At 44.3% G+C, this 25,898-nt stretch overlaps 1 protein-coding gene across 1 annotated transcript; it reads right to left on the bottom strand.

Annotated features, from left to right (window-relative positions):
* Positions 1-14,424: 14,424 nt before the first annotated feature.
* On the bottom strand, positions 14,425-24,719 carry LOC117052032 (phospholipase A2 inhibitor and Ly6/PLAUR domain-containing protein-like). Its single transcript, XM_033158759.1, has 7 exons — positions 24,591-24,719; positions 22,160-22,274; positions 20,497-20,607; positions 19,732-19,884; positions 16,425-16,569; positions 16,008-16,015; positions 14,425-14,665 (listed from the first exon to the last, which is right to left on the bottom strand). The coding sequence occupies exons 2-7, from the start codon at positions 22,203-22,205 to the stop codon at positions 14,526-14,528; spliced, it is 603 nt and encodes a 200-aa protein (XP_033014650.1). The 5' UTR covers positions 22,206-22,274; positions 24,591-24,719; the 3' UTR covers positions 14,425-14,525.
* Positions 24,720-25,898: the final 1,179 nt, after the last annotated feature.

The following is a 25,898-nucleotide window of genomic DNA, read 5'->3' as shown; positions in this document are numbered from 1 at the left end:
TAGCCACTATGGCTGGTGGGTATTGATAGACATATTCTCTATGACTTTTTCTAATCCTCTGGTAAATGAATGAAACTCTTCAGCCATTTTGTTTTCAGCTGGAGACTGTGGTCTTGGAGACTAGAGACTGTCCTTGTCAGGAAGGTCAACAGGAAACTGAAACTTAAGTTGTTACAGGAAATAGAAACTTAGCAAAACTCTATTGTCATTCTGGTTGGCTGCAGTCCTAAAGAGGCAATCTTAAAAGCAAGGCTGTCAGTTATCTTGTTCAATTAGTGAAGGTTCAGTTGCTGAATTTTATACATATATGGGTGTTTGCTTGTTAATAAAGTGTATCTTCTAAATTGGAAACAGGAACCAGTAGAAGGAAAGCAAGGAAGATCTTTATTTTCCTGCTGCAACCAAGTCCCCAACCCCCACACTTTTGCAAGGAAGTGAGGACTCAGGGCAAAGGTGTGTAAGAACTTTTAAAGACTTTAGAAATTGCCTCAGCCAAAGACCACCCAAAAAGCAGTCTGCTTTCTCCTTTGCTCCCATGCCCTACTTTGTCTTCATGTAATTCCAGAATGTGATGTGGCACTACAAAACCTCCAGCGGGAGCTGCGTGAAGACAGCTTTACATTTTTATGCATATAGGAAGGTATACACACACACCAGGGGTCTGTTTCCTTAACAAGAGTTTGCTTTTAACATTGTTGTTTGTTTGTTTGTTGCCATCTGCATGTGCCTCAAAGCAATGTATAAAATAAAATCCAAGAAGCAAAAAGGGGGGGGAAATGTTTACAAAGCTTGGTTTCATTAGGCATATTTTAAAAATACTCAGTATTCTGTAGCATTCTTCTTATGTAGAAACTTGTATCTTTTAGAGCAGGGATTTGGAGCCTATGGTCCTCAAAATGCTGCTGGACTCCTTCTCCCATCAGCCCAAACTGGTATGGGCACTGGTCAGAAATGATGGGAGCTGCAGTTCCTGTACTGCAGGGAGTTAGACTAGATAAGCCCCGTGGTCCCTTCCAACTCTACAAATCTGTGATTCTGTGACATCTCGAGGGCCACAGGCTCTCCTGAGATGGTTTATACGTATGGGAAGCCCTTGAAAGCCAAATTGAGATCCTGGACTACCAATTCTCTGTGTCTACTGATATTAATGATTTTTTGAGCAGGTCTCATGGGGAGGATGCGAATTAGCTCTGTGCTCCCTTGGAAATGTAAACATTTTCCACTGCAGACCCGTCTCCTTTCCCCTTGGACTTTGGACTTGTGCAGAACTCGAGAAAGCTGGACCAGGCAAAGGATGTTGTTTACCAAAGGGATATTTGCTTATTGATGAAAAGAGCCACGTCAGCATCTTACGGTGGTTAGATGCAAGGGGGGGGCAAGGGCCATGTATCTTTTATAGTCATGTTAAAGAGAGAAATGTTCTCATCTATGCAATTATTATTATTTTTAAAAATAATTTTATTATATTTTCCAATTAAACAGATTAAAGAAATCATAAACATACAAACACATAAAAAACCTTGCTCTGCCGAGCTTCGACTTCCCTCCCTCACATCAGCAGGTTTTCTAGTCCAATCTAATCATGCAGTTTCTTACTTTAATCCTTCCAACAATGTCATAGGGTCATTCCAATCCCGCTAGTGTCTTCAAACTTCCACAGTTAGATCTTATATAATCAATAAATTTACTCCAATCCATTTGGAATTTTAAAGGATGAGGAATTCTTCCCTCTTTGTGTTTGCGAGTCCATCTTATAGAATTTATATTTGCATTTGACCAAAAACGGTCACACACTTTCCAGTTGTTGCTCTACCTTCAGAGGTATTCTGTGCTTTTAAAAATATTTCTTTCTATTTAATCAAGAACATATAATTTAATGATGTTGACAAATAAAGACTTAAAGAAAAACAACAACACAGTTGAATTAAAATGAAACATACACACCCCAAAATAAAATGAACTACAAATTTTGAGTCATTTCTTTCACAATCCCTGGGGAAAATAATAATTGTTCTGCATTCAGAGGTGATTGTAAGGAGACTAAGAGTGCAAGCCTATGAACATCTATTCTGAAGTAAGTCTCACTGGGAAGTTTGGTGCAACTTCCACCAGGGGATGAAGGCCAAAAAAAATTGCTTTGGTTCTCATTTTAAGGAGAACCCACCAAATTCACCAATACGTGAATCAAAATGCACCTGTCCTTTGAAATTCACTTTTCCTCACTTTGTGATGCCTTTCACCCACCAAAAAATGTTTACAAAAAGGTATATTGAGGGGAAATGTACATTAAACTTCTGGGATTGGTGCCCTCTGTTCTTGTATCGTGTTGAAGATGCTCTTGTTAACTTGAGATCAGTAAATAAATTTGTCCAGCAGGAGCCCAAGGAGACTTGGCAGTAGGATGGTGAAAACAGAACTAGCAGAGGTGGCAGAGGTGGAGGTGGTTGCAGGTTTAGCAGATTTGGTCAGGGGCTTATGGGAGGCTTGGGTGGTAGAGGTGTTATAGGAGGATGAAGTGAGGGAAGAGTTGGAGGAAGACAAGGTGGGTGTTTTAGAGGAGGTTGGGATGGTGGCAGAGTTGGAGGAAGACAAGGTGGTGGGTCTTTTAGAGAAGGCTGGGGTGGTGGAGAGTTTTGAGGAGGTTGGGGTAGAGGAGGATGGGGTGATGGAAGAGTCGGAGGAAGACAAGGTGGGTGTTTTAGAGGAGGCTGGGGTGGTGGAGAGTTTTGAGGAGGTTGGGGTAGAGGAGGATGGGGTGGTGGAAGAGTCGGAGGAAGACAAGGTGGGTGTTTTAGAGGAGGTTGGGATGGTAGAAGATTTGGAGGGAGACAAGGTGGTGGAGGGTTTAGAGGAGGATGCGGGGATGTCCTGGCTGGCCCCATCTTTAGCTTTCTCTATGTGGCTGCTGGTAATCATGTAAGTGACCTCTCCAAAGGTCAGCTTCATGCCACTTGCAAGGTTGCTTGCTGTAGGGGTAGCACACCCTTCCCCAAAAAAGAGCTTAGTTGTAGTACCTGCAAAAGGACAATAGGGGAAAGAAATTATATCATCCCTTCTGTAAAGGAAATGGACCATTCTGAAGAAGAAAAACCTTGCATCTTGGTTGATTTGGGGATTATGAGGTTAATCTGTTAAACCTGACCTGTCCAGGAATCAAATTAGAAGATGGTAAAATCTTTGAGGAAGGTATTGGGTGGGATTTCACATAGGGAATACCGGCAGTTGGAACTAAGGAGCTTGTACTTCCTTGAGTTTTGTGAACTGGCAACCAAGGGCATCACGTACCCAGAGGGTATGTTGGGAAACCAAGTGAAAGAAAGAGATCAAGGCAGGTGTCATAATGCCAACGGCTGATGGGTGCAAGAAACCACAAATTTAACACCATTCTTTCACTATAGGAACTGTGTCTAGAGGGAAAGCTGCAAACATCTTCCATTTCTTTCTGTACTTTTACTCCATTTTAGAGGTTTGCTTTGCGTGCTTATAACCATTCGTATTTTTAAACCTTTTCCCTAAGAACAACCTTTTTTAGCCTTTTGGTCAACTTTTAATCTAGCTTCACAAAACCTTTGTCATCTACCTTAATGTTCCACCCTATATACCTGCATGCCAAGTTCTGTGCTACCTTGGGGTCTTTTCAATGGGGATCTGGGGCATGCTGCAAAAAGATATAAATAGCACCTCAAAAAAATGTGATCATTTTGAGCCAGGCTAACAGTGAGTTCTTGCCAAGCCAGTTATTTGGGTCTCTTTTTGGGAACCACAGTTGTTCTTTGAAATTTTCACTTCTCTGAATTTTGCAATGCAGTTCCCAATTTTTTTAAAAACCCTTATATTAGGGGGAAGTGTGCATAACAAATGCAAATATCAATGAAAATAACAATCAAAATGCATTATTTTAGGGGAAATAAACCCAGACCCACCCATTGTAGAGCCAGTTCAGTGCAGTGGTTAGAGTATCCACTTAGATTCTGGGTTGAAATAACTGGATTTGGGCCAGTTATTATCTCTTAGCCTAACCTACTTCATAAGGTTTATGAAAGAGCAAGGGAGAGGCTGAACTCCTTGGAAGAAGAGCTGGATTAAAATGAAATGAATAGTAATAATCCAGTTATCATACTGGCCATCTCTCATGGATGCTTTAGCTGAGATTCCTGCATTGCAGGAGGTTGGACGAGATGTCCCTTGGGGTCCCTTCCAACTCTATGATTCTATGATTCTACATTCTGATTTACCTGTTGTGATAGTCCCATTAATGGTAAAGCAATAGTTCTGGGATTTGGCGCATTTCATCTTGGTGGCACTGCAGGACTCAGAGCCGAGGGCAAAGCATGTTGGGCACATCAGTTCGCTGGGAGTGGTGTCTTCCTTTAGCACTGCAGGAGTGATGAAACAAGTAAGTAAACAGAAAGAACATCTGCAGTGGCCAACTCAGCAGTCGGCAAGCCAACTTGCTTCAGATCTCCAAAGTGCAAGTTGTAGCCTTTTCCAGCTGGGTGCATCACAGACATTTCTCCAGATAAACTGCCCAATTTTGGACCAGCTTAAAACATATTCTGACTCCCATGCTACCTGAATGGTGTGACATTGCAAAGTTTGGAGAGAGGCTTCCAGCCCGTAAAGAACCCTAAGCCATTTTGCCAGGACAATAGCTCTATTCACAATCAACAAGACAAGAACGCTCTTGTACTATATCCTTCATTTTCCTGACTTACTATATACATTGTTAATAATTTTCATAATTCCCTTCAAGAAAAATTCCCAGGGTATTTTGCATGAAAATACACCTATCCATTTCTGAGAATCCTCCTTGGCCTTAATCAGTCCTGGACCCCACATACTTTCAGGGTTAACAGCATTGCAGTTGTCCTCGTGGCAGCATATGGTTTTAGTGTTCAAGGAAAATTGTTTCCCCGCTGTGATGAACATCTCCTCCTCTTTGCACGCCAAAGGGGTCTGGCTGCTCCAACAGCCACTGAATATACCTGGTATTGCACTGGAGCCTTCAGCTTCAAAAAAGTAGAAATCAGAAAGGAGTTAGAGACATCAGAATAACAACATGCATTAAAACCAATAGCTAAGCAATATCACCTTTCCATTAAAGCAGAGAAGGAAAACATTTTTCGGCCTTAGAGCCGCATTGCATCATGGGCTGGTTTCCAGGGGCCAGTGGGGGCAGGGGCAAAAGTGGGTGAAGCTACAGCATTATTCCCTTTGTACGCTCAACTGCATTCCAGTCTTGCAAAAGTCAGGGGTTTCTACACAGACCTCACTGCCTCCAGGCAAGCAAAGAAGAAGAAGAGGAAGAGTTTGGATTTGATATCCCGCTTTTCACTACCCAAAGGAGTCTCAAAGCGGCTAACATTCTCCTTTCCCTTCCTCCCCCACAACAAACACTCTGTGAGGTGAGTGGGGCTGAGAGACTTCAGAGAAGTGTGACTAGCCCAAGGTCACCCAGCAGCTGCATGTGGAGGAGTGGAGACACGAACCCGGTTCCCCAGATAACGAGTCTACCGCTCTTAACCACTACACCACACTGGCTCTCCAGTATTAACGCTAGCCAAGGACACTTCCAACTGGGCAAAAGCACTCAAAGATGGAGCACAGTCAATGAGGAGTGGGGCCTATGGGGAGAGGGGGACCTGGAAAAGGGCAGTTGAGCCTAGTGAGAGCCCCAAGCGGTGGGTAAAAAAAAGTCTGGAGAGCTGCATTGGGGCCCTGGACCTGAGGTTTCCCCGCCCCTGCATTAAAGCATACTGTCAAGAAGCACCATGGTCAAGCACGGATGTATTTACACTTCTGGTCAGCAGTGATTCTTAGTATAAGAGCTCCTGTGTCAAGGAGGTGTCAAGGAGCCAGGTCAATCACAGGGCAGGCACACACACAGCAGCCATGGAAGGCAATTAGCCAATCTTTGACTCCTCTCTATCTGATTCTGTGACGCTCAGCCTCTATCCCTCCTTCTCCTGACCCCCCTTGGTGGCTCAAACCCCCTGCTTCCAGCACCTCCCAGCTTGACCTTTCTTCAAACTGCTTCTCCGTGTCCCACCACCAAGATGCAGAATCTTAAGTTGGCATCTTCTGTGCACTCGCTGGGAGGCTCCTGATTGGGCGCCTCCCACCACTCTACCTCATCCAGCCAGTCCTGATATCCTGTTACAATCTGTAATACGCTGTCAAGTTTGCACTATTCAAATGGATAGCTTGGTATTGGACATGTGATTCAATATCACGAAAATCTTGGCTGTATTCTCCCCCCACCAACCACATTTTTTTATAAAATAACAACAACCTACGTTTCCAGCAAGTGTTCTGTTAGTGTTACCTGTATCTGGAAATGCCCTCAGAGGTGCATTCACCTACCAGTTTTAATGTTCCCTGTCACAGCGATGCAGGCTCCTTCTTTGTCGGCTGTGCAAGTTGTTCCACTTGTGCAGTTTGTACATTCGCAACTCAGGGATTTTGCTGAGGGGAAAATAATAATATCAATAACAGTAAATGACAACAACCACTGCAATTATGGTGGTAGCAACAACCTGATCGGTTATCTCTTTTGTTTATGTTTTACTTTCTGAACTCGACCTTTCCTCCAAGGAATTCAGGGTGATGTGCTGGAGAAACTGCTGATTCACACCAGCACAACCTAGGCCACAAATGCTCCACATTTTTAAAACACTGTGATGCCACTTTAAGTAGTCATGGCTTCCCCCCAAAGAATTCTGGGAGTTGTGGCTTGTTAAGGGTGCTGAGAGTTGTTAGCAGGCCCTTGTTCCCCTCTCACAGCTGCAGTTCCCAGAGTTCCCTGGGATTGATTGTTAAACCACTGTATGAATAGCAGCCATCTAGCTCTGGGAACTGCAGCTCTGTGAGGGAAATTGGGGCCTCCTAACACCTCTCAGTAGCCTTCATGAACTACAGCTCCCACAATCCTTTGGAGGAAGCCATGACCTACAGCTCCCCAGCACTACAGGGTTATCGCCCTTGGTGTACGTGGGTTCCCCTTCTCCAGTTACTTTTATTCTCACAACAGCTCTGTGAGGTATGTTAGTCTATTAGTGGGGTAGGAGAGCTGAAAATAACGCCAATATTCTTCTCATCTGGTAACCAATGCACTCCTTTGGTATCAGAAAGTACATGGGTAGATGAGTCTAAAAAGTCTGGGGCACAAATTTTCACAGCCCTCTAACAGCTACGGTGGCTCATTTACTAGATGTGATGTATTTAGTGTTAACTCTGGAAGTGTTTACTCGATTCTGACCAAACGAAGCCTCCTAATGTATATTTTGCTCTGGGAGGCTTAGTTTCATCAGAATCGAGCATATACACCCAGAGTTAATACTAAATACATTACTTCTGGGAAATGAGTCACCATAGCCACTAGAAAGCCATGAAAATTTGTGTCCCAGGCCTTTCAGACTCATCTTCCTATGTACTATCTGAAACCAAAGAGGTGCATAGGTTGCCATGTGTGATATTTTTCCCCCAGCTCTCCTACCCCACCGTATTGGTTAGAGTAGAATCCTGCTTTCATTCCTCATTTCACCTGGGGGAGAGCTGGGCTGAGAGGACTCTGAGCCGCCTGCTCTGACAGAGGCTAGTTATACCCCTAGTTATACAACTCAACTCACCTGAAGCTATCAGGGCAGCAAAAAGGTAGAGAAGAAAGAGCTTCATGGTTCTGGGAACTGAGGAGGTCTGGTTTGAATGGAGGGGAAACGTACCAGTGAGGCGATTTCTGTGGCTGCAGGACCAAAATGATGAGTGATTAAAACAGCAATCTGGAAACAACATGAGTGCAACCTAACAAAACAGAGTTTGGAGGTACAGCCAGGCAAATGGAGCTGTCGTGTATCATGTAGCAGGGAGTGCCAATGGCTGGAGCTGATGGGAGTTGGAGGCCCAGCAATATCTGGAGGGCTGCAGATTACCCATCTCTTTTTGGGGCAGAGCTTGTTTTTCACTCCCTTGATCTCTCCACTTTAAAGCTTTACTACACAGGTGGGGGACCTCCGGTCCAGCAAATGTTGCTGAACTGTAACCCTCACTAGCCCCAGCAAGCATGGCCAGTGTTCAGCATTGATGAGATTTGTAGTTTAGCAACACCTGCTGGGGATGTGCAGATTAGAGCATTTTCCAACTCTGCTGATCTAGGCTTCTGTTGCAAAGTCACATCAATACAACAGAGAAATGGACTAACATTATCCCCATAATAGAGGATGCCTGTGAAACCTTAACACCTGAACAAATAAGCCTTCTTTCCATGTATGCTAGTTGAGCTGGACATCTCTTAGAGGAGCACCCTCTCTCATCTGTCTTCTGTTCCCCAACCCACTGGGCAAAAGCAGCAAGAGCCTTAGTAACATTAATACTTGCATTATGCTAAGCCCACCAGTCTCTATAATGTCTACAGGCAAGCAATGAGGCTCCAAGGATTCAGGCAATTTTAAAGGGAATTTTGAGGCTCCTTCAGCCTTCCACAGCCACGCCTTATCTGATAAGCGTCAAGAGGAAAGTGTTAAGCAAAGGAACAACATCATTGTGCTCCTTAAACAAACAGTCTCAAATGAAGTGGGACAAGAAGAAAACCAGAAGTGGATCTGCGTGGATCTGTGTGTGTGTGTGTGTGGAGAGAGGGAGAGGTTTGTGCGTTCAGCAATAATGGTAGAAATCTTGCCTGAACATGATTCAGGGGCAACCAGTTGGTGAATACTAGGTGTGTAAGGAGACAAGACACTGTTCAGCAATGAGCTAGATGGGTCAATGGTCTGACATGGGGAAAACTAGCTTCCTAAGTCCCAGAGTAAGAGTAGTCAAGCCTACCTTGGGTTACCTCTAGGGATTGGGGAGAAATTTGATTTAGTTTGCATTTCCAGGCAAGCTGGCCTGATTTGCACTTTGAAAAGCAATCAGCTACCCAAAACACAACTATCCTTTGAAATTCACACTTGTCTGAATTTTGCGATGCAATTCTCCAGCCAAATATTTTGTACATAAATGCATATACTAGGATAAAGAGTGTGTGAAAACGTCACAAAAGGGGATGGAACGAGGAGTGGGAGGGGGGAACAAGGTCTTTGCATGCTTTTTTCAGTGAGTGTTTCAAATATACATGATTTCACTTAAACAGTGACTTGGAATGCAACCCATATGTACATTGGGAGTTGCCTGTATATTATGGGAAACTGCTTTGCAGAATTGCGTACGTCACACAAAATTGCATAGAAACATGTGTGTATCAGGCAAAAGTCACATCCAAATGCTGATAACTCTTCAGTAGAGAAAAGTTGGTAATGAGAAAGTGAAACTGAAATTGACAGGTTTGCCCATCCCAAATTACCTGCTCTCTGTGGTTTGCATGACAATAGCTCAGGTAGCTCCCACCCAAGAGAAAATATGGGCAAGGTCAGTAGACAAAGGGCTGTCCTGCCCTCTTAGCTAAACAATTTGATGCAGTTCCCCAGGATGTGTGCTGCAAGAAGTGCAAATGCAAGGGGAATGTGCCTTGTGTGGACACACAGCACCTGAGAGCAAGAGGAGGGTCACACCCTCATAGCAAACAAATCTCTCTGGGAGAGGGTGGTTTGGGGAACATTTTGGCTTAAAACCATGTAACGGAGATGGCAGGAATGGATGGGGCAGTGGGCCAAGGAGAAAGGAAGACATTCAAGGCTGTCATAGCTGGTTGTCTGAATTGAGGGGGAGAAGTGAGGTTGGAAGGGAGCAGTGAGTGGAGTGAGGTGGCAAATGGTACTGCAATGTTGGCATTTGAGCCTTTATTGGGATTTACATCTCTGCAATGCTGATACTTTGACAAGAAAGAGGAGGATGTCCAAACAAAGGAATTTTCAGACCCACAGTGTGGCTGCAGGGACAGCGGTGTTTAACTCAAACCAGATGTTTAACTCAAACCCATGCTGCGGCTTTGTATTCCACCTCTGAAATCTCCCAAGTTTTGACAAACACCTTTTGCCACTATTGGGCATCATAGCACTTATGTTTCTCAGATGTCCTGCATTGTAAAAGATCAGTGGAGCCTTCACTAAAATGTTTCCGTGTTGTGGGTTTGGGGAATCTCTGGGCTTCCAGATGTTGCTAACTCCCCATCATCTGGGGGCCATTGGTCATGCTGCTGGAGCTGGTAGGAGTTGTACTTCAGCAACATCTGGAGGGTCAAAGGTTCCCTGCATCTGCAGCTTTCATTCTGGAGTGGTTAAGTCCTGGGTTACATGGGCAGTTTTTTGTGTGTGTTTTTTTACAGCACATCAGATCACCTCTCTAGCTCAGGATCAACTACATGGACTGGCAGCTGCTCCTGAAGGTTTTAGAAAGAAGGCCTTCCCAGCCAGACCCAGAGATGCTGAGGAATGGATCTGGGACCTTCTGCATGCAAAGAAAAAATAACTCTAATATTTTATGGGGGAAATTAATTTTACATCACAGTTGCATTTACTTTCACTTTTTGAAGGATCTGATAAGTCTGTAAAGACAAGAGATCTCTTGATACTTGTGCTTGCTGCAACAATGCTATTCATTGCCCAGATGTGTCGGAGAGTAGACCTATGGTGTAAAAATGTGTGCAGTTTTGCTATACCTGTAATGTAGCATGCAATATAATGGTGCTGAAAGGAAAGCAAAAGAAAGCAGGTGTCTTTTATGCCACCTGCTGGCCGTTTATTTCCCATGCTAGGGAAAAGGATCTGCAAAATATGTTTTCGGCTGCATCGCTAAATATCTGGATGTTGTGATCAGTGGATGGATGCTTCCATACAACCCTGATAAAAGATATTATAAACACTGGTAATGTTGGGGGCAGAGGGAAGGGGATGTCGGGATTATGTTTAGTTTGCTAGTTGTATTTTGATGTGCAGCTGTTGAAACCAATGCAAATACTTACAAAATAATAAAATAATAATAATTTCAGTGGGGAGGGGGCCCTGTAGCACCAGAGGAGGCATCCAACTTTAATAGTTTTAAAGGATGATTAGATAAATGAATGGAGGGTGACTGTCAGTGGCTGCTCATCATGATAGCTACATTATCCCCATGATCTGAGTCAACAACATGCCTCTCAGTACGAGCCACTGGGGATCCTGAGTGTGAGAGTACTGTTTGGCAGGTTTTTCACTGCTGTGAGGACAGAATCAGGGCCAGATTAAGACCTTCAGAGGCCTGAAGCACTGAAAAAAAAAATTGGTGTTCCCCAGTGCTGTTTTTCTAGAAAAAGAGGTGCTGGAACTCACCATGAACACATCCCTTGTTCTCTTATAATGGCAATGGCACCCACCTGAAAGGTGATGGAACTAAGTTCTGGTTGGTGCTCCCAACTCTGGTGCTCCCCCATAAAAACAATACTAAGCCGATTGATTGATTGATTGATTGATTGATTGATTGATTTGCAGGTGAGAAGATTGGGGCAGGGGGTGTTATGATTATGCTTAGCTGCCTAGTTATATTTTGTTATATATCTATGAAAACCAATAATGTTGTTGTTGTTGTTGTTGTTGTTGTTGTTGTTGTTGTTGTTTTGTTGTTGTTGTTGTTGTTACTTCAGTGTGGAGGGGGCCCTGTGTGTGCCAGGGGAGACCACCAACTTGAAAAGCTTTAAAAAGGATAGATAAACCAATGATTGATGACCATCAATGGCTACTCTTCATGAAGGCTACATTGCCTCCAGTATCCGAAGCCACAGGTTCCTGGGATAGCTCAGTTGGCAGAGCATGAGCTTTAATTTCAAGGTCATTGATTTGAGCCCCAAACTGGGCAAAATATTCCTGCATTGTAGGGGGTTATACTAGTTGTCCCTTGTGGTCCCTTCCAACTTTACAAGTTTTCTGATTCTGTGCAGGTCTTCTCAAGACCAGTCCCTGGGGATCACGAGTAGGCAAGTGAGCTAGATGGAATATTGGATGGAGCTGGATGGAGAAGTCTAAGGCAACTTCCTATGTCCCTTTCGAACGCAGCAAACTGCTGGTATATGGCATGGCATGCTAAATGTAAAAAGGAGCGGTGTCCTTGAGGCATACAAAAACATGAGTCTCTCCCTGTGGTTTCACCACCTTGCACATTTTTCAGGATCTGAAAGAAGAGGGTGGGGCTGTTCCCTATGATGTCTTACCCCTCCCCCTTTCAAAAAGTTGACAAAAAAACTGATTGCAAATGAAGAAAGCACATTTGGAGTCAATGGTCCAGCAGCATTGAGAGTGAGAGGGCCAGCGCTGTTGTTTTCCCACTGTGCCCATAAAGCCAGCTTGCCTACCACTCCTGATCATCCCCAGCCATGCAGGGCTCTGGGTATGTGCTGTGTACATTCTAGGATGCACTTGTGGCAAGATCACCCTATGCCTGATAACAGACCACAGAAATGGCATGTGCACCCTAGAATGTTCCCTGGAATCTGCTGTTCCCTGTAAGCAGAAGTGCCAAACTATTCAGGGATGCCACAGAAGAGCTTCATGCTGGCCCTCCCAAATATCTCCTCTTTGCCATTGAGGCCTTATGCAACCACCCCTTCCCAAGAACCAGCATGTCCTGGATGTAAGGTGGGCTAATATCCATAGCAAAGCGTTCCTCCCTTACCTGCTTTTCCTTCCCTTGCTTTGTTGACAGGATATCTTTATGCAGACGCACCAGCTGAAAGGCGTTAGGTTGGTGGTGTGAAATATATATATATACTCTCCAGCAAAAGGTGAGTAAGTAGCCGCTATCAGTGGGCAGGGAGAAGATATGAGAAGAAAAGGCAGTTTTGAGGAGGGCGTTTTAAGGTGGAGAGAAATGTATGATAAAGGAGGAAACAGGGAGGTGTGACAAAGAAGGAAAGAGGGCCGGCATGTGCGGGTATGTCTTGTGGGGGAATCTGTGGATCCAATTGTGCCATGGAATTTTTTGTTTGTTGATTTATTCAATCACCAGAAGGAAGCAAATGGCTGCCCTGACATGAAGCACTTCTAAGGATGGGCATGAAATAAGGACAGGTGAATCAGTCCATTTTGTTTTCTCTCAGTTTCTCATTTCCCCCCAATCAAATTCTCCACATTTGCACAAGGGATTGGCAAAGCGGGTAGGAACAGGCAGGGCTGACGAACCATGCAAGCAGTGGTGACAACCCCTAGTAATCTGTATTTCTGTAGCACATGCCATACGTAGAAATTTCCTGTCTCTGAATGACAATGGCCCACTTTTGGGCATCATGCAGAGTCAAACCATGGTTTGAATCAGATGAGCAAATAAGTGGGTTCCTGGACTGGGGATCAAGACTGCTGTCCCCTGTTCCTACTGCTGTCCTTCCCCGGGGAAAGCCATGATTTGGCTTAACAGTACATCTGGACCTGGCCTTGTGGTTTGTCAACTCCAGAGAAACAATGAGTTGCAATCAAGAGTTATTCTGGCTTGGCAAAGCTATTGCCTCATGCACCTCAGCTGTCAGGCCTAATGCACAAGCCGAGTGAATGTGCACCCAAGGACAACCCTGTAAATTTTACCTCTATCCAGCAGTATTTCTGTCTTACACATACCCTCCTCTGTCCTCCATCCACACAGACATGAGTCAGAGTTCAAGGATGCATGCCAGCCAGGCAAAAGTAACCTAAGAGGCTTCAGAAGGCCACATCTGGCCCCCAGGCCTGAGGTTCCCCACCCCTGGAATCGGACATTCAAGCTCTATCCATCAGAGCCTCACAATCCAGATTTGGGCACAGTGGCCACTCAGGGCTGCAGACTGCTCTCAAAAGGCACAGGTGAAATGTTGCACATCTCTGGTGCTTATTGTCATTATCATTTGGCGTATTAAGCTGCTTGCTGCAAAAATGTTTCTAAGCGACTTCCAAGAAAATTCAGGGCCAAAAAGAATGACCCTTAAAACAGACCAAGCAGAAGAGCAAAGCTTCCGCTGCAAGAAACATGGAGCAGCAAGCGGCCACTTTTTGTGGGTTTCGTCTTAATCTTTGAAATCAATGCTCATAATTACAAGTGAAAGGAAAAAAGGGTACAGGAAGCTGAGCTAGATCAGATGACAAGCAAGGCTTACAATAACCCGCAAGTGAATTGTACGTTCTACAACAATTTAAGTAAAGATGTAACAGGATCAAGCATTTAGGCTTACCTAAGCTTAATCATGAAAAGTGAAACTTATTTTCAGAAAGAAAGAAAGAAAGAAAGAAAGAAAGAAAGAAAGAAAGAAAGAAAAGGGAGGGAGAAGGACTATATAATTATGGGAAAGCCTTGAGTAGCAGATCAGATGTAGTTTCCTAACTGGAAAGCAGGTGTGAGGAAGCTCTGGCCATCCAGATTGTTGCTGAACCACAACTCTGATCATGGCTGGACACTGGCCATTCTTACTGGGGCTGATGGGAATTGTAGTTTGGAGCCAATGGTTCATCATGCCTGCTTTAAAGCAATGTAAACTGGGTTAGCTATTGGAGGGAGGCATTTTTTTCATGCTAGTTTATTCAAAGAATTCACAGCAGGGCATGACAAAGGATCACAGTGACCCTGCAAAAAGCGGAGGAAGTTGCTCCCGCTTGCTCCTTTCAGCCACTGTTGGTGGCTGGGGCTGGGCTGCATTTGATTTGCTTCAGGAGGAAGTCCATGGCTCCAGTAAAGAGGTATGTCTTCACAGGCAAACTGCAGGCGGTTGCTGAGGCACAGCCTGATGCTATAAAGGGAAGAGGGCCAGCATCTCCTGAAGGCAGAGAATAGAGATGGAGACAAAAGTTGATTCAGTTCCCATTAAAAGGTCAGCCCTGACACATACCTTCCAAAACAAAAAGGTGTATTATTATTATTATTATTATTATTATTATTATTATTATTATTATATGGCACCCATCTGACTGGGTCACCCCAGCCACTCTGGGCGGCTTCCAACACAATTTTAGGCAAATAGTTGTTTATCTAGATAGATAGATAGACAGATAGATAGATGATAGATACTTTAATGTCATTGTACATAGTACAACGAAATTGAATGCCATCCTGCATTTTCAGCCACATAATATGCATTTATACATTTACAGCCACACATACACATACATACCATCCATCACAACTCCTCAAGATCATATCATTTAGTTACAGCATTTAAAATAGGTATAGCTCTTGGATAAAAACTGTTTTTTAGTCTATTCGTTCTTGCTTTAATTGTTCTGTATCTCTTGCCTGAAGGCAACCGTGCAAACTATATCCAGGATGAGATGAATCCTGTAAAATGTTTTCAGGTAGGTAACTGTGTTGGTCTGCCATAGTCAAAACAAACAAACAAAAATCCTTCCAGTAGCAGATCCTTAGAGACCAACTAAGTGTGCATGCACACGGAAGCTCATACCAAGAACAAACTCAGTTGGTCTCTAAGGTGCTACTGAAAAGAATTTTCTATTTTGTTTCGACTATGGCAGACCAACACGGCTACCCACCTGTAACTGGAACTTCTTCAGTTGTTTATCTGTTTGCCATCTGACGGGAGGGCATTCCACAGGGCAGGCACCACCACCAAGAAGGCCCTTTGCCTGGGTCCCTGTAGAAGAATGTGTTCTGGGAAGGAGAAGGAAGAAGAATGACTGGGGTCCATCTCAGGCAGGCTGGGTGTAGGGGTGCACTGGGTGTAGGGGACAAGCCGCTCAAGAAATGACCATGCTATAAGATATGGACTTCCTGTTTAAGGAAGTTTTTAATGTTTTATGTTTTAATGTATTTTTAATACTTTGATGGAAGCCGCCCAGAGTGGCTGGGGAAACCCAGCCAGATGGGCAGGGTATAAATAAATTGTTGTTGTTCAGTCATTCAGTCGTGTCCGACTCTTCGTGACCCCATGGACCAGAGCACGCCAATAAATAAATTATTATTATTATTATTATTATTATTATTATTATTATTATTATTACTGCTGCTACTACTCCATGCAGACTGAAGGTGTAAATATGTGAATAAGGCATGTTTTTTGAAGCTACAACAGTCTCTGCAGTGTCTCAATTCTCTAAAGGAGCATGCACCCTGGGTGAGTGCCTGGTATCCCTTGGAATCTTGCTGCAGCTCGGCAGAGAGTGGGTATGGCACCCAACTTTTGTAACAATATCAATTCTATTAGTGTTTAATTACATTTTTAAAATTGTCCTTTTTATGTTTTAAGCTTGTTCTATTTTATCTGTGAAAGCCGTCTTGAGTACTGGAAGAGGAAAAAGGAATATTAGTATTATTAATATTAGTATTATTAGTATTATTCCAAACAGACCAAACTGTGAAGGGGTGGACTTTCCTGCAGCAGCTGTTAGGAAGGGATGGTCCTTCAATTCTCTCGGCTGACAGAATAGGTGAAAGAGATTTGCTTCTCCGAGGGTCAGGAGCCACTCAGTTATGAGACTTAGTGCTTGAATTCTCCAGGGAAGTACATGCAAGACATCCGTCTTTTGCAATACTAGAGAAAGTGAGTCATACCTGCAGTTAGCTCCCCAGCCGCAGTTATGCAGCTTTTTTCATCTCCTGTGCAACTCAGAGTCCCAGGTTCTTCCAAGCGATTAGAGCCAAGTACAAAACTGGTGGGACAATTCACTCCATTCTTGGTGAGGTTCTTGGGTGGTACTGGAGGGACGCAGGAAAGAGAGAAAGCAGACCGCGTTAAAAAAAAACAGTAAAAAAACCAGTGGGGGTCCAATTTGGCCCGTGAGGCCATTATTCAAAACCACGACCACTCAGGCATCAGCAGATATCACCAGTGACATCAGTAATGGGTGGGAGGACATGGTTTAATCCTGCCTTGGCTCTGCACCCTGTTCCAAATGGGAAATATACGTGTGTGTGTGTGTGTGTGTGTGTGTACACACCTGCTAAATCAGAGTAACACTTCATGAATCTGATGAAGTGAGCACTTCACAAATGCTTCTGCCATGATAAATGTGCAGGGTTTTTTAATATGAAATTTGTATTTTTTAAAATTCCATACTACAGTAAATAGCGGCTACCAACCCCACCCCACCCCTGCAAAAAACCCAAAATTGAATAAGTAGAATACGGAGTCCTCTCTTAAAAGTAATTCTTGGTTCTTACCAGACACAGAGGACAGTAGCTTCTCCCAGCTCTCACCTGGGATATTTCCTTTCTCCTCCTAGCCTCTTACTCTGGGAGACCAACCTTTCCCTGTCTCTTACCCAGGGTCCTCCATCAACCATCTACCACCCCCATGAGGATACAATCTCTGGATATTAAGAAAGGCCCCAGATACAGGACTCCAAAGAAAGAAATGGAAGGAAAGGAGGAAAGGGACAATAAGAAGGGAGGGAGGGAGGGATTTAAAGATCAAAAGGGAAAAAAACATTAGAGAAAGATACAAAAATAAAATTTCCAATTTTCTCTCTGCCAGTTACATTAAAAAAGAAAACAATTATTTAAAACAAAAAAATACAATTTCCAATTTTCTCTCTGCCAGTTACATTAAAAAAGAAAATATTTATTTAAAACATTCAGGCCATGCTAACATCTAAATGTGTGAGTCTTTCAGGTGCCACAGCAGTTCTTCATTGTTGTCATCGGTGTTTGTTAATTCTGCCCAGTGTCTGAATCAAGTCTTGCTGGATTATTTAATCGTGCTAAATGCCAGCATGGCAGTGCTACTTTCAGGAGGATGGGGATTGGGGGAAAGGGTCCCTCTCAGTGGCCCCACACCTCTTCCTCTCTCTCTGGCACCACTGCCCACTCTCTTGTCTTCTTCCCCTGGGATCAGAGGGGGTGCTGCTGCTCTGCTTCGTCACTCTTGTCACTGCTTGCATTATGCATGCAGAAGGCAGTGAACACAAGCCATGAGGCAGGGCTAGGAGTTTCCAGAGAGTGGATGTGGGCCCCCTGCAAGGATGTAGGCCTTGCCAGGTGCCCCAGGGAGTGCCAGCTGGGCTGAGAGTAAATGAACAGGGGGGCTACTGCCTCCAGCTCTGCACATGCCATCATCTGCTGACTGAAAAAGGTGTGTTGCCATGCATAACAGCAGACCCGCAAGTGTCCCTATTTTACAGGGACAGTCCCAGATTTACAGAAGTGTCCTGGTTTCTGATTTGATCCTGAAATGTCCTGCTTTTCATTAGGACATTCCTATTTTCACCAGAGAAATGTTGGAGGATATGGCGTTATGCAACGCCGGAGCCAAGGATATACTGTAAGTAACTGTACAACCTTCAGAAGACATCTGAAGGCAGCTCTGTATAGGGAAGTTTTAAAATGTTTAATGTTTTATTATGTTTTTGCATCTGTTGGAAGTCGCCCAGAGTGGCTGGGGCAACCTAGTCAGGTTGGATCATCATTATCATAGTCACAATCATAATCATCATTACTATGGTATAGGACATTCCTATTTACAACAGAGAAATGTTGGAGGATATGTAACAGCAGATACAGCCCAGTGTCAGGGACTGAGGTTGGAGGATGGATGGCGGCTAACAGATTGAGGCTGAATCCTGACAAGACAGAAGTACTGTTTTTGGGGGGGAGGGGTATGGGGGACTCCCTGGTCTTGAATGGGGTAACTGTGCCCCTGAAGGACCAGGTGCATAGCCTGGGAGTCATTTTGGACTCACAGCTGTACATTGAGGCACAGGTTAATTCTGTGTCCAGGGCAGCTGTCTACCAGCTCCATCTGGTACACCAGCTGAGACCCTACCTGCCCACGGACTGTCTGGCCAGAGTGGTGCATGCTCTGGTTATCTCCTGCTTGGACTACTGCAATGCGCTCTACGTGGGGCTACCTTTGAAGGAAACCCAGTCACATGGGTGGGGTATAAATAAATTATTGTTATTGTTATTGTTGTTGGCAGTGGAGGAATGGTGGAGACTGACCCTTCTGGAGAGGAAGAAGACAGTTCGGAATTACAACAGGGGTTTGGGGGAGATCACAGCTCAGAGGAAGATAAAGGGAGAAGTTGGAAAATAATGGGAGAGGAGGAGGAGGCAGAGCCAGAGCAGCTAGCTGACACATTATCACTAGAAAGCATTCCAGACCCACCTTCTCCCAGAACCTAGCAAGCCTTCAAATTAGGAGAGCAAAGGGCTCAGAAGCAAAGGGCCTTCAGTGCCACCCATGGAAGGGATGATGAATGAGGAAGTGGGAGAGAAGGGGAGGGGAGATTTACTCGCAGAAATGCCATTATTCTGAGAGGCAGCATTTCTAAGTATCTCTCTGTGACTATTGAATAAAACGCAGTTGGTAAGAAGTTTCCCTTGCCTTGTCCATTCCTGGCAACCTGCTGTGTGGGTTGATTCCTCTGCTGCCTGACACCCAGGCCATTAGCTTAAGGTTGTGACATTGTAAGTGTCAGAGAGCGACATAAAGCCTTTGTTTGTTTTGACTTTGTTTTGAGCCACCGTGCAGGCACTTGGTATCCAAAGGCAGGGGAGAAGCTCTTGAAATAAATAATTAGCCACCAGGGATCATTAACCCCCTTTGCCATTGAGAGCCGTTTAATGGAAAACTAGCAACAGGTCCTTTCGTTGTGGGCTGTGGCAAAGAGTTGGGGCTGTGAGAGCAAACAGAGAAGCATGTCAGACCATGGGGCCATCTAGGCCAGTATTGTCTACACTGACTGGCAGCAGCTTTCCAAGGTCTCAGACAGAGGCATTTCCCAGTCTTGCCTGGGCATGCTGGGGATTGAACCTTAGACCTTGTTCATACAATGGCAGGTGCCACGGTCCTGGTGTCCTTGGCTAACTGTCCCCACTCCCAAAGCAAACTTATCAAGGTCCGGACCTCCCTTCGCATACATTCAAGGGGAGTATTATTGCAGTTTTCTGTCGTGCAGCATTTGGAAATGGTCCTCGTAAAAAGCCCTCCAGCCACAGTAACAGAGATGGCTTCATCGCAAAGCTGAGAATCCTGCTGGCAGCCCCTGAATATTCCTGTGGTAGCGATTCCTCCTATGTAAAAAAACAAAGCGAAACAGAGGGGAATCATAAAGGAGTGGGGGAATGTGCCTACAAGGTTGTACCAAGACATTTTCCTGCCTGAGGAAAAGGACAAGATGTCACCGCTGCCACCCATTGCTGAAGACAATTTGGATGGAGCACAATTGCACACATAAAAATGGAGGGAAATCACAAAGGGGTGAGGGGACCCATCTGCAAGGCCAGCCCAAGACATTTTCCTGCCTATATTTTGATAGAAAAGTAAATTTTCCAACTATTTTGGGTGTGGGTTTCATAATAATAATAATAATAATAATAATAATAATAATAATAATAATTTGCATAGTCATACAGAAATGAGACGGAAGAGACTTCTGTAAATGCATTACTGAAAACAAACCTCTTCGCCCATCCCTGTTCTTTGTGAGTACCTGCCTGGCTTCAGGATGTAGGAGGGCGTGAAACAGAGCCTCCTTTAAAAGCCTCATGTGCCCAACAGCAGGGCCGGGCCTGGTAGTTCAGTTTTCCCTGGACCAGAGTGGTCCTGGAAGCTTTCCCTGCGAATGTAGCCCAGAACTAAGTAGGCTAAAGGTGCAAGCACAAGGGAAATACGCATATACCAACCCAAATTATTCTCCTGGCCCACCGTTATGCAGATGGCTCCTGAATCTGGAATTGAACAGGTATCAGTTCCGTCGGGAGGGCTTTCAGTAGAGACACAATTCAGGGAGTTTGCTAGCAGAAAAAGAAAATTGGGATGGAGAGGGGAAGACAAAGCAATATTGTTTCATTATTTCATTTCATAAATTTTAAAGTATGCTTTTAAAAATTGAATAATAATAATAATAATAATAATAATAATAATAATAATAATAATAATAATTTATACCCCACCCATCTGGCCGGGTTTCCTCAGCCACTCTGGGCGGCTCCCAACAGATTAAAAATACACTAAAACATCAAACATTAAAAACTTCCCTAAACAGGTCTGCCTTCAGATGTCTTCCAAAAGTCAGATAGTTGTTTATTTCCTTGACATCTAGTGGAAGGATGTTCCACAGGGAGGGTGCCACTACCGAGAAGGCCCTCTGCCTGGTTCCCTGTAACCTCACTTCTCACAGCTAGTTATCGAGCAGGAGTAGCAGCACCAATTTATTAAAAAGAAATATGATGGGTTGTTTGCAACTGTAGTCATACCTAGAGCAGACCATTTGAAAGTAATGGGGATGACTAGTATTTGATTCAATGCGTCTACGACTTAGTTGCCTGCAGCCCATTAGAACTATTTAATGCATTTTTAAACACTCCTTCTGCTTGTGTGTTGCAGGGTTTCTGCACTGACTCTTCCCTCGGTGGTTTCTTAACCTCTTCATTGCCCTCTCCTCCAAAAAGTTCTAGCTATAATAATAATAATAATAATAATAATAATAATAATAATAATTATTATTATTATTATTATTATTATTATTATTTATTTATTTATTTATTTATTTATTTTTATACCCCATCCATCTGACTGGGTTTCCCCAGTTACTCTGTGTGGCTCCCAACAGAATTAACGATAAAACATCAGAAATTAAAAACAGGGCTGCCTTCAGATGTCTTCTAAAAGTCAGATAGTTGTTTATTTCCTTGACATCCGAAGGGAGGGTGTTCCACAGGGCGGGTGCCACTACCGAGAAGGCCCTCTGCCTGGTTCCCTATAGCCTCACTTCTCGCAGGCAGGGAACTGCCAAAAGGTCCTCGGAGCTGGACCTCATTGTCCGGGCTGAACGATGGGGGTGGAGACGCTCCTTCAGGTATACAGGACTGAGGCCGTTTAGGGCTTTAAAGATCAGCACCGACACTTTGAATTGTGCTCGGAAAGGTACTGGGAGCCAATGTAGGTCTTTCAGGACCTGTATTATATGGTCCTGGCGGCCACTCCCAGTCACCAGTCTAGCTGCCGCATTCAAATAATTCAAATAATTCCAGGCGAGATGCATGGATTCGTTCCTGCTCACATTCTCCTCACAGAACTTCTCCGTTGCTGTGGGAAACTGGCAAGCGCTCCCCTCCTCCCCTCCCTGTGGCTTTCAGCAGCCGGCATTCAGAAGCGTCACTGCCTCTGACCACAAGAGCATGGCAAAGCCATCTTGGGCAGTGGCCACTGATAGCCTTGTTCTCTGTGATTTTGTCTAATCCTCTTTTAAAGCCCATCTAAGTTGGTGGCCGTCACTGCCTCCTGTGGGAGCGAGTTCTATAGTTTAACTATGAGCTTCGTGAAGAAGCATCCTGTTGGCCTCACCTGTAGCTACAAGGGCAGCAGAAAGGTAGAGGAGAAACAGCTTCATGTCTCTGGGAACCAGAAAGATTCAACAATGGCCAAACACCAGGGTCGGGTGGTTTCTGCAGCCGCAGGACTGAAAAGGTAAGGGACAGGTTAAGCCACCAAGAGAGAATCAGCCCAGCATAGAAGCACAACGGTGTCCAAAGGAATGCCAAGCGAGATTGCGGGAAACCTCATTCTAATACCTTGGAGGTTTCTACCACCCTGCAGCTCAAATCCTGCGGAATGATATGTGTCCACTCAGGATATTCATTAACACAGTTGATTAACGTTTAATCTGGAATGTGGCTTGCCTGTTCAGTGTGCATAGGAAACATCAACAATTGATCTGAGAAAACTTGGTATACTTGTTTGCATAACATTATTCTTGTTTATAAAACCCAATTTAAAAAACAATTGATCTGGCTCTTTGGCATTCCCTGTTTAGAGAAGTTTTTAATGTTTGAAGATTTATTCTGTTTTTGGTGTTCTGTTGGGAGCTGTCCAGAGTGGCTGGGGAAACCCAGCCAGATGGGTGGGGTATAAATAATGAAAGTATTATCATTATTGTTGTTGTTGCTGTTATTGCCATTTTCCTAATATGTGTGCAAATGGAAGTTTATTTTGTGTACCACATGCCTACTGTTCCCTTTGCCTGTGGCATGTGCTCTCAGAAGCCTGTCCCCTGTCTGTATCTTTGGCTGTGTACAGTACACACCTTGCAGTTTGCTAAGGGTGCCGGGATCTGTAGCTCTGCAAGAATTCTTCTGAGGAAATAATGTGCTTTAAATGGTTGGTGCCCATGCAGTCCTCCCCATGAACCCTCTGCCTGCTTCCTGTCTGTCTCTCGTGTGTTTCTTTCACTCTTACTGTGGGCTTGTCCATGTTTTCTGCTATGCTGGTAGTAGCACTGGCTGGCTTAAGCAATCATCTCTCTCTCTCTCTCCACTTTGGTGATTCCAAGCTGTAAATTGAGACCAAGAGCATTGACTGAGTTCCTCATTTTTGCAATTCATATCAGAGTGTTCTGCCAGGAATCGACTGGTCAGCTTGGGCAGCTACCCACACTTCAGAATGCCAGCTCTTGTATTGCTTGGCAAAGGCACAAAACAGAATTTATTAAGCTATGATGAAACTGTTCGTGCCACAGGTCTCTCTGAAGAGAGCTGGCTGCATCCAACCAACTCCTACTCAACTCCTACTCTTGGGATTAATGGTCATGACTGAATTTAGTTCTATGGGCCTAATCTGAGCCACGGATAACCCAACTGATGGTCAAATTTGGGGTTTTAATTTATTACACCAAGATTTATGCAATGGCTGTGCAATAAAAATGGAACTGGCATACCCACCCAGGTTCAGAATCACTTTGCTATGGGCGTTGTTGGTTTGTTTTTGTTTTTATTCTGCATTTTGTGTTCTCATTTTGTGTTGTCATGTTGTGAACTGCCCTGTGATTTAATAAATAATCGAATGCACCAGCTAGTTTGCATACACTGAGTATATGCCATACAACCTACAGCAGGCATGCAATCCTCTAGACATTGTTGGACTGCAACTCCCATCATTTTTAACCATTGGCCATGTTTGTGGTGGAGTCTAGCAACATTCGGAATATCAAAGGTTCCCCATTCTTCTAGAATACAGTATGTTCCAGAAACCTTGTATCCCTCAGAACACAGGTTAGTATGGAAAGAGTTAGCTGTAAGAGAAATCTGGGAAACACAAACTGAGCTGGGAAATGTTTATGTGTAAGCATGAATATTTAAGTGTGTGTGTGTGTGTGTGTGTGTGTGTGTGTATTCCAGATATGCAAGATAAAAAAGAACAACATAAATTGCAAGCAGTAAATACAAAAAAATGCAATTATTGTTCAAAGGAAAAACAAAGTAACTTTTATGTAGAAAATCAGAAGATTTATTCCAAAACAAATTACTACAATGAGAATAGGATCAGCATCATGTATTATTGTTCAGTGTGCACCAGGTAACTTCAAGCATTAAATCAAACAGCAAGTGTTCCAGCAATATTTTTTTTAATCTACAAAACATTTATTAATCAATAGCTGTTCTGTTTATTCACAGGTGGAAGGGATGAAGGGATAAACGAAAGCTAACTTGGCCAGATCCAACTGTATGCTGGCTCATGCACTTCAACAACTTTATGTGCTGTAAAATCATACAACACTGATAAGATTAAGGATGGCTGTTTGTAAAGTAGGGTGGAATGACTGAATCCTTCAACTATCAATCAAATTTTCTTTCTCCTTCTTTCTTTCTTTCTCTTTCTTTCTCTTTCTTTCCTTCTTTCGTTAAGGTCACATTTGCTTACCCCAAACCCTGTTCAAACACCAACCAGCCTTAACTGGGAAGCTCACAAGTATTTTATCTGCTAAGGATTCATCTTTTACCTGTTTTTCTTCCCTTCCGAGATCTTTAAGTTCCTTGTTGAACTGATGTCTGTTGGTGAAGAGCTCAGTTGCAAAGTGTGAGGATGACGCTTCCTGTATTTATAGATGCATGCACTGTGCAGGAAGGGGTAAGTACCAGCTCTCTGTGGGGAGGGAGGAGATACAGGAAGCAGAAGGGAGCCTAGGTGGCAGGGGGTGGGGTGGCAGTAACGATGAGAAAGGGGAACGGGACATTCCGATTCGGTGGAACAAGGAAATAAAAAAAACTAGAGGCTGTGATTTGTGAGAGATGTTGTTATCAGTTGATCTCATGCAAGTTTTGGGAGAGAATTCTTAGGCAACATTGGCCATTTGGTCAACCTGTTCCCACCCCTGACTCCCACTCATGTTCCCTCCAAATATAAACACTGGAGACTTTGATTTTGTTTGTTAATAAATGTTATCTTGAATAGGCGTGGGTGTTTTTTGTTTTGTTTTTGGTACATCTAAAAGAATAAGCATTGAAGAAAGGCCAAAGTATTGCTCTGTTTTCCTTTGAAGCATATCAGCAAGACTGTCTGGTTGCCTGGGCAGTCCAGGACCTCTCTACACGTTGCCCAGGCTTGCGCCCCATTGAGGTCACTTTGGTGCTGCTAAAGCAGTGGTCTGTCTTCACCCCTGGAGGCACACACCCAGGACTGTCTTAAGCATATGCAGCTCCAGGTTGCAAAGATCCACCCGGCACACCCCCTCCCCAGGTTGCCCAGTCCCAGGCGCGCAGGAGGGCAGAGCCATCCAGCTGCCTCAGTGTCTCGCTAGCTCGGTCACCCCTGAACTTGCGGCGCAGAGCCTCCCGTAGCAGAAAAGCCTGCCACTGCGCTCCAAGCAACAGGTGGGCTCTTCCCTGGACTCAACTCTCGGGCCCCGGACTCTCGGCCTGGCGCCCCTGAGATGCTGGCGTCCAGGTGCCAGTGTGGTGTAGTGATTAAGAGCAGTAGACTCGTAATCTGGGGAACCGGGTCCGTGTCTCCGCTCCTCCACATGCAGCTGCTGGGTGACCTTGGGCTAGTCACACTTCTTTGAAGTCTCTCAGCCCCACTCACCTCATGGAGTGTTTGTTGTGGGGGAGGAAGGGGAAGGAGAATGTTAGCCGCTTTGAGACTCCTTCGGGTAGTGATGAAGCGGGATATCAAATCCAAACTCCTCTTCTTCTTCTTCTTCTATGGGTAAGACAGCCCTGCACACACCATTGTCTCTTGAAATAGAAAGGCGCCAACAACAGCAATATCCCTGCCTAATGGCCATGCTGGCTGAGGCTGATGTCCTGAA

Source organism: Lacerta agilis, chromosome 8, assembly GCF_009819535.1.
Source record: "Lacerta agilis isolate rLacAgi1 chromosome 8, rLacAgi1.pri, whole genome shotgun sequence".
In the NCBI taxonomy this organism is placed as follows: Eukaryota; Metazoa; Chordata; class Lepidosauria; order Squamata; family Lacertidae; genus Lacerta; species Lacerta agilis.
The sequence above is the reverse complement of the archived record's forward strand: the minus strand, read 5'-3'. Positions and strand labels throughout refer to the sequence as shown.